Raw genomic sequence first — 13,027 nt, 5'->3', positions numbered from 1 at the left:
TTTCAGAAGTTTTTAAAATATCCAAGTATCTGGAATTGGAAATAGATTTCTGTGTCTTATTTAGGGAAGGTTTACTTTAGTTTTGTTTTAATATTCTATAAAGTCACTTGGAAATACAATAGCAAAATCAACAACATCTAGGACTTTGACCATAATGTTTGTACTTTATTGTTTAAATTTTTTAAAATACTGTCATGTTTATTTTTGTTTAACCTCTCGAGCAAATATGCTAGTGCAGACAATCTGGTTTCTTCCCTTTTCACGTTTTCATCGGCATACCATTGGCATAACCCATGTCATTTAATGCCTCATGATTTATCTGTTTCATCCACCACCCATCCTGTCTGTGCAGTGAGCTTCTTATGCTGCCCAGAGCAAAACGAGGACGAAGTGCAGAATGCCTGCATACAACCAGGTAAATACAGGGATTTGGTAACGGTAACTGTGTGTGATGACTCTCTTTCCATCCTACTATTCTTTCTTCTCTCCCTTAAAGGTATTATTACAAATATGTAAAATTAATTTCCCGAGTATTCAAAATTTGTTTTGTTTTATTGGAGGTTGTGGAAAGGTTCCAAATATATTTTAATTCTAATCCAGGCAAACTGTTTTTCTATTTGTATATTCAAAATCCAGAGACCGATGAGCCTCTGTGAACTGTTTACAATGTTCCTAAAACCCAGGAACCGATTTCTGCAATTACAATTCGAAATGCTCACGGTGAGCGGCCCCCACCCCAGCCCCTGGCAGCACGCACACACACCTGTCTAGTCACAAGAGGTCTGATCTGTGCATGGCAGTGTTATTGTTTTGATGATTATGTTTGTTTTAGCCTTTTTTTTTTTATCTCCTTTTGGAATCTGCTACTGTTTATATTCTCTTTGCTTTTAATAAAAACTTATAACAGTCATTTTTTACTTGCTGAGCATCAGCTTCCTCCTTGATAAAGAATGAGAATATTTGACCTTTAACTTTTAAACCTTCCCTCCCGGCAGCCCCCCACCAGTTTAGAAGGGTTGCAATACGAACTTTCTCGTTAAAGCACGCAACAATATGATGCCTCTTAGATGAAGAGGGCATGTAATGTTCTCCTGTGTTTTGAAGCTTAGAACCTGATACTTTATTTACATCTCATTACATCTTGGATTTCATATCCGAAATAAATTAATTAATAAATCTCTTACAGATTACTCATAGAATGCAGTCTGTAAACATTTACTGTCAATTTAGAGTTCATAGAAGGTAAGGAAGTAGAAAGTCAGGGAAACAAACCAACACACAAACTCTTTCAGATATTTTGGCCAAGAAAAAGACAGGAGAAAAGAGAAGGAAAGAGCTATAACTGGAACGCTTGCGATGCAGGGACAAATGCAGAATTTATTTTGTTTGCATGGAACGTGTAGCTCTGGTCAGTAATGCAAACGTGATCATGCTAATAAGAATTGTTTCAATTTCTTATATATATAAAATTATCCTATTGATAACTATTTCCATGTCTTCCTGTAGTGCCATAGGAAAAAAGAATGAGGAAATACACTAGTTTTGATTGTGAACTGGGGAAAAATATAAAATTATAAATATTATAAAAATTATCTCAAATTCTTTATAATGCTCAGTTACACAGGCTTACTATTACTTGTTTTTCCTAACAAATAGTTTGTCAGTAGGAACAATGTGTTTACAATTTCAAAAAGTTTTTTTTTTCATAGTCCTATTGATTTGACTACAACTGTAAAAAAATAAAATAAATTTAGATCAATGGCCTCAATAGAACAGCTAAATATATTTTTTTCTTTCCCATATTTTCTACATATAAAAGTGACATGTCGGGATATGCAAAATATGATGTACTGGTAATTTCATCATTTTGTATAATTTTATCTTCAAAATATATCATATCATATCCACTTAAGAATTTTAAGAATAAAATTTGAGGATTTGCTACTTTCCAGCAAACAAGGAAAATAAAATTCATTGAGCACCAAGCACAGTGTTGTCATTAATGTACTCTATCTCAATTCTCTGGCAGTAATTATATGATATGAATGTTATTATCCTCATTTTACAGATGAGGACAGATGCTGAGAAAGTTTAATTTGATAATCAGTAACAGAGCAAGGATTCAAAATCAGGTCTATTAACATTTTCCACTAAACTAGTTTTTCCACAATTAGATTCTGAAGAGTTGGTGCTGTGCCAATAAAAGAGTTTGTGAGTCAAACAGATTTTGGAAACTTTGCAAATTATAGTCCCTCCCTGAAGATTTAGTATGCACAGCATGTTAGAGTCCTACGCTAAAGAAATCTGTCTCATGTTGTTTAATCCATATTCTGCCTATTTATTTTAGTAATTAATACATAATATTCAATTATATGTATAACTTATAATTGTCATAACAGTACTTATAATAATAAATATCTACTTAACCATTAAACCCTTTTTTCATAAAAACGCGACCTGAGAAAGTGATGTTGTACAGAAAATGCTATATATAGCTGCCTTACTATGTCCTGGATACTTTATATCTGTTATTTCGTTTAATTCTCTGAGCATCCCTATTAAGTGGATGTTATTTCCACTCATATAAATGTAGGAAAAGGCCTGACCTGAATTAGCCAGGTTCATTGCCGTTAAGTGGCAAAGCTAAAGCAGGAATTTAGGCCTACATGCTACGTATAAATGTTATGCTATCTTCTGTTCTGTTTCACACTCTTTGCTAACCCTTGTTTGAGTGTTGCTGAATAAACCATTTTTGAACCGATTACTTTAAAAAGTTATATAGCAACTTGTTGCTGAAGATATTTGCCTAAGGTCGGGAGTTGAAAAGAAGACTATTTGTGAAGCAGGCAGAATCCTTAGTTTCAGTAAAATTTGTCTTCAGTTGGTTTTCAAATATGGTACTCTAATATATTTTTAAACTGAAGCTTTAAGAGATTTCCTTTGATTTGACCATTAGTATAAATACGAGTAAACCAGTGGAGTGTTTGAATGTGTAGTGCGTCCTCAGCAAATGTATATTCCCTCCCCTATTTATTGTATTTTAATGTGAGCTGAAATAGACTAGGGACTTTCATAATCAGCAATTAAATTTATAGAAACATTATTAAATTGTCAAAAAATTAATTGATTAACTGGATCTAATTTGCCCTTCGTGTAGTACAGACCATCCAGAATCCCTCAGAAATTTTAAAGTAATTCAGATTAAGTTGGGCTTTTTTCTGCCAAATCAAAATTCGTATTCTAGTTTGCATCAATTGCCCATCTCATTTGATTTCCAGTGATAAATTTCACCTGTGGTTGGATTTGGATTCAGAAGCCAGTAAATGGGAAGGATTTCCTCCACTGCAGTCACTTATCATTGGGTCTGGCCTTTCCTTACTGCAGCCCAGTCCTATGACCAGCTTTCTCCCTGACATGCTGGTCAGCTCTTGCTTATTATTAGAATGTTAATTCTCTCAGTCAAATTTTAATTCCCAAATTACATAAATTACTTGGTTAGTACATTTAGCTATGAGTTGTTTACTTCCACAGAAGCAGGTACAATATTAAATCAGATATTAATGAGTACATTTAAATATTGATTAACTCATAGAGTTTTGTTAGCGGATATTTTTCAAATTAAGGCAATTAAATTATAATTTTGAGTTTTTATCTTAATTATGAAGACAGATGTCTATGTTTCCATATTTTAATAAATCTTATTCTACCTTCGAATAATTACTATGGTTATTCTGAGAAAAAACAAAAGAGCTGTCTTTGCTTGTAGTTTTATAGGCCTCCCAATTTTTTATACCCTAGTAAAATTTGCTTCATATGTATTTTTCTGTTTCCTGCATGTTTGTGTTGCCATGTTCCAAATATTTTGTTAGGCACTATAAAACATTACCACCTAAGATGCCTTTATTAGAGAACGGTTCTCACTGGAATATTTACAGGTAAGAATCATAACAGTGAGTCCCAGTTATAAACTAATCCTGAATCCCTGGCTTCCTAAAAATAACAAATTTAAATTCTAATAAAGCACTCACTTTTCTTCTAGAAGGTAATTATGCACAGAGAAACATTAAATTAAATATCTAAAAATAACTTTAATTATAAAACTTACTAATTCTAGAATATTTCTCTAAATGACATCTAATTATTCAAGTATCAGAATTCTTGTTGTCTTGTCATTTATTTGTTGTTTTTTACTTGTTGATTTTAATTATAATCATTAATTTTATATTATTTTATTTTTGGATAATTTTAATGTGTGAAGCTCAATTCTGCCTGCACATACCAAAACCAAGTCAGTGACTAGACAGGACTTTCCCCTTCATCATGAATGCTTTCACTCAAGAGTATTGAGATTTACTGATGAAATACTGGTTAGGTAAGACCATTTGGAAGCCATGCCTTCCACTTCCCTCGTCTAGTGTTGTGAACCAAAATAGTTGAGTTGTAAGTTTTTTTCTCTCTGATGTCCTTCATTTTGTTTTGGTGTGGCATCTGTTCTCGGTAATGAAGTTTTAGGCATTTTGTTTTAGTGCTTTCTGTATCCAGTTTTTTCATAAGTAGGTGTGATCTAGTCTCATTTTTTTTCAGTCTGAGACCCTTTTAAAAAATTATGCAAACCAATTCAAGCATAATCTTTGTTTAGTTTCATTTTCTAAACAAAATTTTGCACTGCCATCCTGTCAGCTCTCTCACACCCTTATGAACTGAATCACAGTGATTCTGCATTTTATGTAAAGGGGACATTATTTTATGCTTTACTCTCTAACATGGTCTTCCTTTCTTTGTTTTCTTTGTCTTTCTCTTCTACCACTGGATGCAATGCACTGGCACTAGTGAACTGCAGCCCTCCCTTGACAGGGCTAGGAGTGCTAGTACCAACTGCTTGAGACCAGATACTAGTTTGCATTCACCAGAACGAGAAAGGTATAAAATAAAGACTTTCTTAATTTCCTATCATTTGTACTAGTGATTTTTTTTTTCAATCACTTTGTTTTGTTTCATGTGAGTCTCACAGGTTTATTCATCCATGTTCACTTTGCTAATTGTCTCCATCTCCCCCTCCCCTTATTATACACGTCTACGGAGAGATATGTGTATGTGGGTAAGCCCGAGGCTACACATACACATATTTCCATGAATGTTGTTGCATATGGTGTGATGTAATTTGTAACTGCTTCTGGCTGCTGCTTTTCCCTTTCTGTTGCTGTTCAGTGGTTTTATTTACACACGACTCAGGGAGCCTTCAGTATGCTGATAATGTTATAAGGTCCAGGGAGTTATCCAAAGGGGAGAATCACTTTCCTGTTAGTTCCGATGATAAATAGTATTTATGGGTTTGACAGCAATCTTCCACAAACTTAAAATAAGAATTCTATTTAGGTAGAAAACTTCCCTTGTGAATTTATACTCATTGTTTAGTCAACCTACTTTTTGATATAGATCATGTTTCACAGTAAGTTATATTTTGACGACAAAAAAATGTTATGTTTAACTTAGATTTTCTGATGCCTTACAAAAATAAATGCACATGATATATACACACACACAATTTTGTTTAACACTTTTAACTGATTATTAAATAATTCTGATTTTAATGCAAATGCATTCAAAGTTTTTGTATTACAATGTCTCCTGATTCTGAGCAGCTAATTTTTCCATTGTAGTGGAACTTTCTATTCCAGTAAACTTGGTTATAATTGATAGTCTTGGATGTAATTGTTATTTCTTTTCAATTAGAAGTCGTTCACTGGAGATTTGTTTACCACCTCTTTATAAATCCTGAAGAAAAACGTTTAGTGGTGCTAATGTGTAACCCACTTCTCCTTTTCTTCAGAGGCTGCTTTAAACATTTTTTAGCAATATTTCTTGTTTGAATCTATTTATCTATTTATGAAATGTTTATTTCTGGACTTGAATAATAGCTACAGGTATACACATCTATTTTTAACTGTCTGCATATGATTCTACTGAAGAAATTACCTTTTTATTTAGTATTCTTTTATACTTGTATATTTTGTAGTAGGAAACAGTGGAATCGAACTTATATGTTATTTTTTTTTATATTTGTAATAGAAATTTTAGTTGAAATGGCTGTAGACTCTTCTAAAATCACAGTTGAAATAGTTTTATTTTTCTCTTTTGTTACATATTATCCGCCCCAAGAAAAAAAGTAAATACAAGAGTAGCAAGAAAAATCTTTTTATATTTTTTTGCTTATTTTTATTTCCTTATATGTTTCTGGTTGGTATTAAAACAGAATAGAATTGCTCAAGTCAGTAGAATATCCTGACTATAACAACACCCTAGCATTTTAGTATCATTTATATAGGAGCTAACAGAAATATAATGTAAGCCACATGTATAATTTTTAATTTTCTGGTTGCCATATTAAATAGGTGAAATTAATTTTAATACTTTAACCCAGTATATATCTGAAATATAATTTTGACATATAATCGATTAAAAACAGTTGATATATTGCATTCCTGTTTTTGTAGTGCTTAATAGCCATTTGTGGCTTATGGCTACTATACTGAACACCACAGGTTTATTCTTATGCTCAAACCTATCTAGTATGTGTTCCCTTGTTATGCTAAAGACATAGAGTTCACAAATCTATATGTTGGTTAATTTAGCCTCTCAGATAATACTCTCAAAATAGATCAGCCTATAGACAATCTGGCCACAATTATTGTGCTGGTCATAGTAAAGTCTTAGTGAATGTACTTACTTTTGATAGGAAAAAATATTATTGAAACCTATATTCGCTCTATATATTGAATAAAAAGAAATTTTCCATCAAAAAATGAAAGGGGGCAGAGGGGAAGAAATTGGTATTATCAATGATCTTTCATTTGTGTCAACTTTGTTGCCAAAAAGAAAATAAAGTGAGATAAGTTTTCATCAAGAAAATTACACAAGTTGTAGATTTTTAGTGGTTTGGAGGATAATGACCCTCAAATGCCCTTTTGTGCACACTTTGAAGCAGAACATCACAGTATCAACAGTTGTGACTTTGTCCTCTTTGGAAAATGCACCTAAAGTCCCCAGGCAGAATATGCAGAGAGTAGGGAGAGGGAAGCTTAGAAGCGCTTCCAGGTTCCTTAATTTCCCTGATTGACCAGAGAGCTTCTTCTGTGAATGCCTAATTTATACAGAGTAGGGAAAAATGATAGAGAAAATTTTTTAAACATAATTTCATATTCTTAAGATAGTAACATGCTTCCACAGCCTCATGAACTGTAAAAGTTAAATACTTTGCTGATTCTGAACCATGTTGATGAACATTTGTATGCTCTTACACCAACTCAGTGCCCTTTTCTGAAGTATCTTCACTAACTTTTAAAACAAATGAAGTTTTGTGTCAATGCAAAGGATGAAATTGTCAAAGCGGACTCAATATCCAGCACCATAGTTCACTAACGATTCAAAGATAAAGGAGCACCAGGCACAGATGACATACTCTTTTCTTCAAAGAGTCCCAAACCACCAGATCCATTTTTTTCTCCCTTATTGTGGTGGTTTGGCCCAGGTTAAATCATGCATGGAGAAGCACGGTTTGCAAAGGAAGCCATTTCAGTTTTTAAGTGCTTTCATTATATATTCTGTTGATTGCACAAATAACAAAAATAACTATAGATTATCCCATTGCTCCATCTAATCATGCTTCATAAATCAAAAAATTGGGTGTTTATTTACAATAAAAGGTCTAGAAAGACTAATTATATATCTCCTACTGAAGATGTCTAATAGAGGACTCTACTTTATGTTTTCACTCGCAAATACCACTGCATGTTTATGAGAAAGTCTGGTCAAGGCTGATCCACTTTTCCTCCATCTTTATTCAGGGTTGGCTTCAGGTCATTCAGTACCGGTCATTCAGTACCCCCCCCCCCATTCCCTTTTTGGGAAGGTGTAAGTTACAGGCCTGCCGTTAACATTTTCTTCCCCAGGTTTTAAAACAAATTATTACTTAAATGTTCAGAAACATTTATTTTTAGAGCCACTGGAGAAGAGTTACTTTTCTTGAATGTTTTATCCTCTTCCTTGACCTTTCATAGAAATCATAGCCTTGTTGAAGGTTCACAAAAGGGTAGTCTATACTCACTGCCTCCAGTTTTTACCTCCTCATAAGTTCGGCAGTCTGACTTCTTCTCCTGACTTCTTCTCCTTACCATGTCTCTACCACTGTGCCGAAATTCCTCTCTGAGCTACATTGGCTCCCTGATTGCACAGCAGTGTCTTGAAACATTTTGCATTAACCACACTATCACCTGAACGTCTCCTCTATTCGGTACCATCTACAGATTTGCTTTCTTATGCCTCGGTTAGGACACAGTCTCCTCTTGCAGGCCTCTCTTCCTATCCTATGCCCAAAGATAGGTGTTTTTCCCAGCTCCACCTTCAGTTTTCCTTTGCCCCACCCATTCTACCCCTGAAATTGTATTTCTATCAAAAATTTCCATCCTAATACATATGAAGACAATGCTCCACTCTAACTGAGCAGGCCAGAGCTCTCCCTTGAGTGCTGGGTTTGAATTTCTAAACGATTGCCATTCGTGTACCTCAAAATGTCTGAATTAAATTCATTATTTCCCCTTAAAGCCTTTTATAGCAAAATTCTTTCTTTTCCTAAATTTTGCTTTTATTAGATGGCTTTGACATTAAACCAGGCATATTATCTGGAAACAGTTTTCCTGCTCCTTCACATTCAATGAGTCAGCAAATCCTATTAATTCTCTTTGGAGAATCTCCCAAACAGATCCCTTACTTTGATTATATTGAATTATATTATAGCCCTTCCCTTGTCACTCTTGCCCCATTAATTTTTCATAAGCTTTGTTAATAATTTTTATTCCTTCCATTAAAATTAAAATACCATCTTTCCTTTGTTGTCTGCTTACAAATTTTAACTCAGTCCTCAAAAATGCAGGTCAGATAACCATAGCTTTCATAAAACCTTTTTATATTACCCCCCATACTTCCCTTTTACCAGACAGAATTATTTTCTGGGCCCACAAAATATTATACATTTCTACTAAAACTTTATATTTTACTTGGTAGTGTTTTTTTTTTTTTCTGCTATACTTTATTCCTGGAGGATAGGGATCATATCTTATTTGTCCTTGCCATCTCTTGCGATAGCATTATTATTTTTTGCTTAGTAAATGCTCAATTTGGAGATTGAGGGGCTTAAAAAATACTCCCTATTTTCTGTTCTCAAATTTGGGTCTAATTGCGAGCTAGACCCAAACGCTAGAAGATGAGAGATTTAATTATCACCATAAATACCATGGACAAGTTTAGAAACTGTGACTTTAGGTCTACAGGCTTTCCAGTAACTCACCCCAGAATCAGTCATATTCACTGAATCACGAGACAGGTTCAGGCCCAGGCCTCACATCTTACAGCTGTTTTGTAGGTTTATGTCCCGTAGTGTTTGCTGTTTGCAGGTAGCTTGATTTGGAAGGAGTAATCCAGAAAGGACTAAGTCACCTGTGCCTGGTCGTTCAACACAGTCACTGATCTTATAAGCCAGTCCTCCTTTCCTGGAGTAGAGTGAGGCAAAGGGTAGAAAGAGACCAGGAGCATTGCTTGAATGAATTTCCCTCCATATGGAATCATGAGGCCTAAAGGAAAGGAGGTACCTACCTAAAACTTAACAACTGTAAATTGAATTAAAATAAATAAACTTTGTTTCAAAGTATAAGTATCTATATTAATTTTACTTTTAAAAAACAATATTGGGGATTTTTTTTCTTTTTTACTTATTTATTAATTTATTTTTTGTTTCAAGTTTTTATTTAAATTCCAGTTAGTTAACATACAGTGTAATATTAGTTTCAGAAGTGGAATTTAGTGATTCACCACATACATATAACACCCAGTGCTCATCACAAGTGCCTTCCTTAATGCCCATCACCCATTTTTTTAAAGGACTAAAGTGAATAGTGGGATTAGACAATAAAAATACATTCTATATAATCAGTTATCTCATTTGTTCAGATTTAGTTTCTAATACAGTAGTTCACAAATATTTCTTACTTGTGCTGTTTATGGAGTGAATGTTTTTACATTTCCATATGATTTCTCTTTTAGAAAACAGAGCTGCTTAGCCATGTTCTGCCAAGAGATATGCGCCATTGAAAGGTGTATATGTGCAAGCATACATATTAATTGCACATTTAAACACACATACATTTGTTTTACAGTGTATCAGTGCTGGGGGGGAAAGACATGATGTAAGAACCATTTAATTGCTTACCAAGACCTGTCAGTTCTAATTCCTTTGTATCTCATCAGTGGGTCCTCTCACCACTGTTAATCTCTTAGTTAAGGTTCTCATTATTTCTTATCTATAATAACTTATTATCTACTTGGACATTCACAAATATATATTGATTACTTTTTCTGTAACTGTCAAAACTAAACAAAAACAAATACTGTAGTTCCTTATGCAAGGAGCTCACAGCCTGTTAATTCAACCCCTTAACCATCAGAGTGACCTTCTTCCTCTGCTGTGGTCACAGGGAAAGGGATGAGCTCTGAACAAATAGACGGTCCTAAATTAATGAACTTGGGACACCTGATATTGAAATACTAATACTGTAATTAACCAGTAACTTCTAGGCAGGCTATTTGGGAAAGAGAAATCAAGAATGAACTAGTTCAACTTCATGTTTAATAACTCCAACATAGCCTGCCATGCTACCTTCCAAGATGAAAACAGAAGCTGAACCCTGTGTGTTTGGCTCAGTAACAAGGGGATAAATAGTCCAATGTTGGACTTTTCTTCTGTGTCATAGAAGAGAAAGACATTGCACATAATTCAAAAGCATATAAAATGTACTAGTATATTGGAAACTCACAAATGTCTTATATTCAAACTTATGTAATATCTAGTCTTTGGACAAAAATGGAGTGTAAATTGATCTTGCTCCCATATTAAATATATGAGGGAAAAGTAAATGGATTTCTTATATTGGTACCATATATCAGCATATTCAGAAGGACTTTGAGTATACAGATATTACATGTATTATGCTACATATTTCATCAAAAATGACTTTTTAATAGCTTGTGTTCCCAGTTGCCTGTTTCCAAATGTACACCTTTCCCTTTCGTAGCTTTCACTGCATGTTTCATAACTACAGCATTTTTCTTTACTTTTTTGTTTAAATAAACACAAGGACTGGAATTTTGCCTCAAGAAGCAAGGTTATTCATGATCCTGTCAAGCTACCATGACTTAAAGAAAAAACACAGAAAAAACACATTAACTCTTTTTTTGTGTTTTCACAGACTGTAAACACTTCCAACACCATCAGTTTTAACACGACTGAGCACAACTTAATGTAGAAGACACTGTGGTTGTGATTGTTCTCAATTATTTTAGAAATATTTTTATTGTCTCTGCAGAACAGAAGCCAATAAAGTAAAATACCTATTAAAGCATTCAGATTGGACTGACCAACTATTTAAATAATCTAAAATTATTAGGTAATTTAAAATTAATGTGAAGTATTTTTAATTTCACAAACACGTAACACATAGAAGAGTACATGTCACACAGTTTTCTCCCGACTTTCTGCTACTGATACCTTCATCTGCTTCACAGCTTCCTTAAGGCCCTACCTGAGTCATGGCAAGTTTGTCTTTCTGAGGCTGACTGATGAAGCACAGACTTCCAAGGGGCTTTCAGAATCAGGTGCCTGCTGATCTCAAATATCGTGGTCACAGGTTGACAGCCCTTTGCTGCTTTTGTCCAGATGCAGTCAGCTGCGTGAGATGGCAAAGCAGATGGCCTTCATTTTTTTGAAACATTAGGACTGGTCTGGATAATCATAAACTCTTATAGCTAGATGAGTCCTGAAAGACCATTCAGTTATCCCTTTTTGCATACAAGGAAGCCAATATCCAGAGGAATTATCATGTTCAAAGTGTTCATATCTAATATATAAAAATTTCCAAGTCTGTTCAGTCCTTTATTGCCTCTTTTCAGTTTTTAACTGGGGGTTTGTAATTTGTGGTTATACAAAGACCAAGGTAGCTTAACAAAAGAATGAACCAAGATTCAAACTTCAACTGTTACTCACAAAAAAGTATTACTGTAAACTCAGCACACACCTCATATTTGCCACTTTACCTAGTAATTTCAATTCCTAGTATCAAGTAAGCATTGGTAGCTTATTAAACCTATTTTATTCAAACATAAGCCAAGTTCTTAAGGGTGCATCTTTCTAACTTAAAGTTGTGTGTGTGTGTGTGTGTGTGTGTGTGTGTGTGTGTGTGTGTGTGTGTAGGTATGTATACACACACAAGCACATTCTCAAAGAACAAAATTACACATAATAGATTTCAAACATCTTCCCAAATAAATTGTTTCTCTATTCACTTGTAGGGTGACAAGATTTATTTTCTTACAATATTATAATTTATCTGTCCAAGGCTTATCAAAATCAAGAGTAAATTATGGAGTGAAGAATCTACACTTTGCCTTTTTGGGGTGCTTTCCAGTCCTGTTGTTCCATATATTCTTTTATTTTAGGAGTTACTAAATGTCCTGTTTTTTCCTGTCTTGTTCATTGGGCAAACAGGGGTAGATGGTCCCCCTCCCTAGATAGGAGACGACCTCCTAGCCCCAGGATTCAAATCCAGCATGCGTCTCCGGAGAATGACAGGTACTAGCCAACTCCTCCTCACAGACAAGTGGCTTCGACAGGCTGATAGGCCACCAAGTGAAGGGTAACCAAGAGAAATGGTGGTTATTATATGCTTCCTTTCAGGAGCCAGAGCCAGATTCGTTGTGATTCCATCAATAAATGCATTCACCTCTAATAAAACACCTCAGCGTGTCTACTGAAATGAGGTGGCATCAAATGGCATAGTTTAAACACAATGAAGTCAGATCCAGTGAAAGAGTTCTGTTTTAAATGAGCATTTGTTTCAGTGTTTTGATTTTCTAGAAACATATTTAAATATTGTTTTTGTTTAAACATGAATAAATAAAAATTTTCAGGTGCTTTAAAATA

General features: G+C 34.2%; 1 protein-coding gene across 15 annotated transcripts in view; it reads left to right on the top strand.

The window, feature by feature from the left end:
• Window positions 1-13,027, top strand: part of RIMS1 (regulating synaptic membrane exocytosis 1) — a 393,719-nt gene that overhangs the window by 253,550 nt on the left and 127,142 nt on the right. For 12 of the 15 annotated variants that reach the window (XR_015722249.1, XM_087856955.1, XM_087856957.1 and 9 more), the window contains 2 exons: window positions 353-415; window positions 4,831-4,920. Coding sequence is in view for 14 of the 15 variants with exons in the window: in XM_087856955.1 (XP_087713081.1) it covers window positions 353-415; window positions 4,831-4,920 (153 nt within the window). In the remaining variant the exon portion in view is untranslated. Of the gene's footprint in view, window positions 1-352; window positions 416-3,869; window positions 4,365-4,830; window positions 4,921-12,592; window positions 12,677-13,027 lie in introns of those variants that run through there. The other 3 variants (XM_087856962.1, XM_045803586.2, XM_087856960.1) reach the window with 2 other exon arrangements.

Source organism: Ursus americanus, chromosome 29 (genome assembly GCF_024610735.1).
Source record: "Ursus americanus isolate L20-20 chromosome 29, mUrsAme1.1.p, whole genome shotgun sequence".
Lineage (NCBI taxonomy): Eukaryota > Metazoa > Chordata > Mammalia > Carnivora > Ursidae > Ursus > Ursus americanus.
Note: the sequence above shows the minus strand (reverse complement) of the source record. Positions and strands in the feature narration are given on the sequence as shown.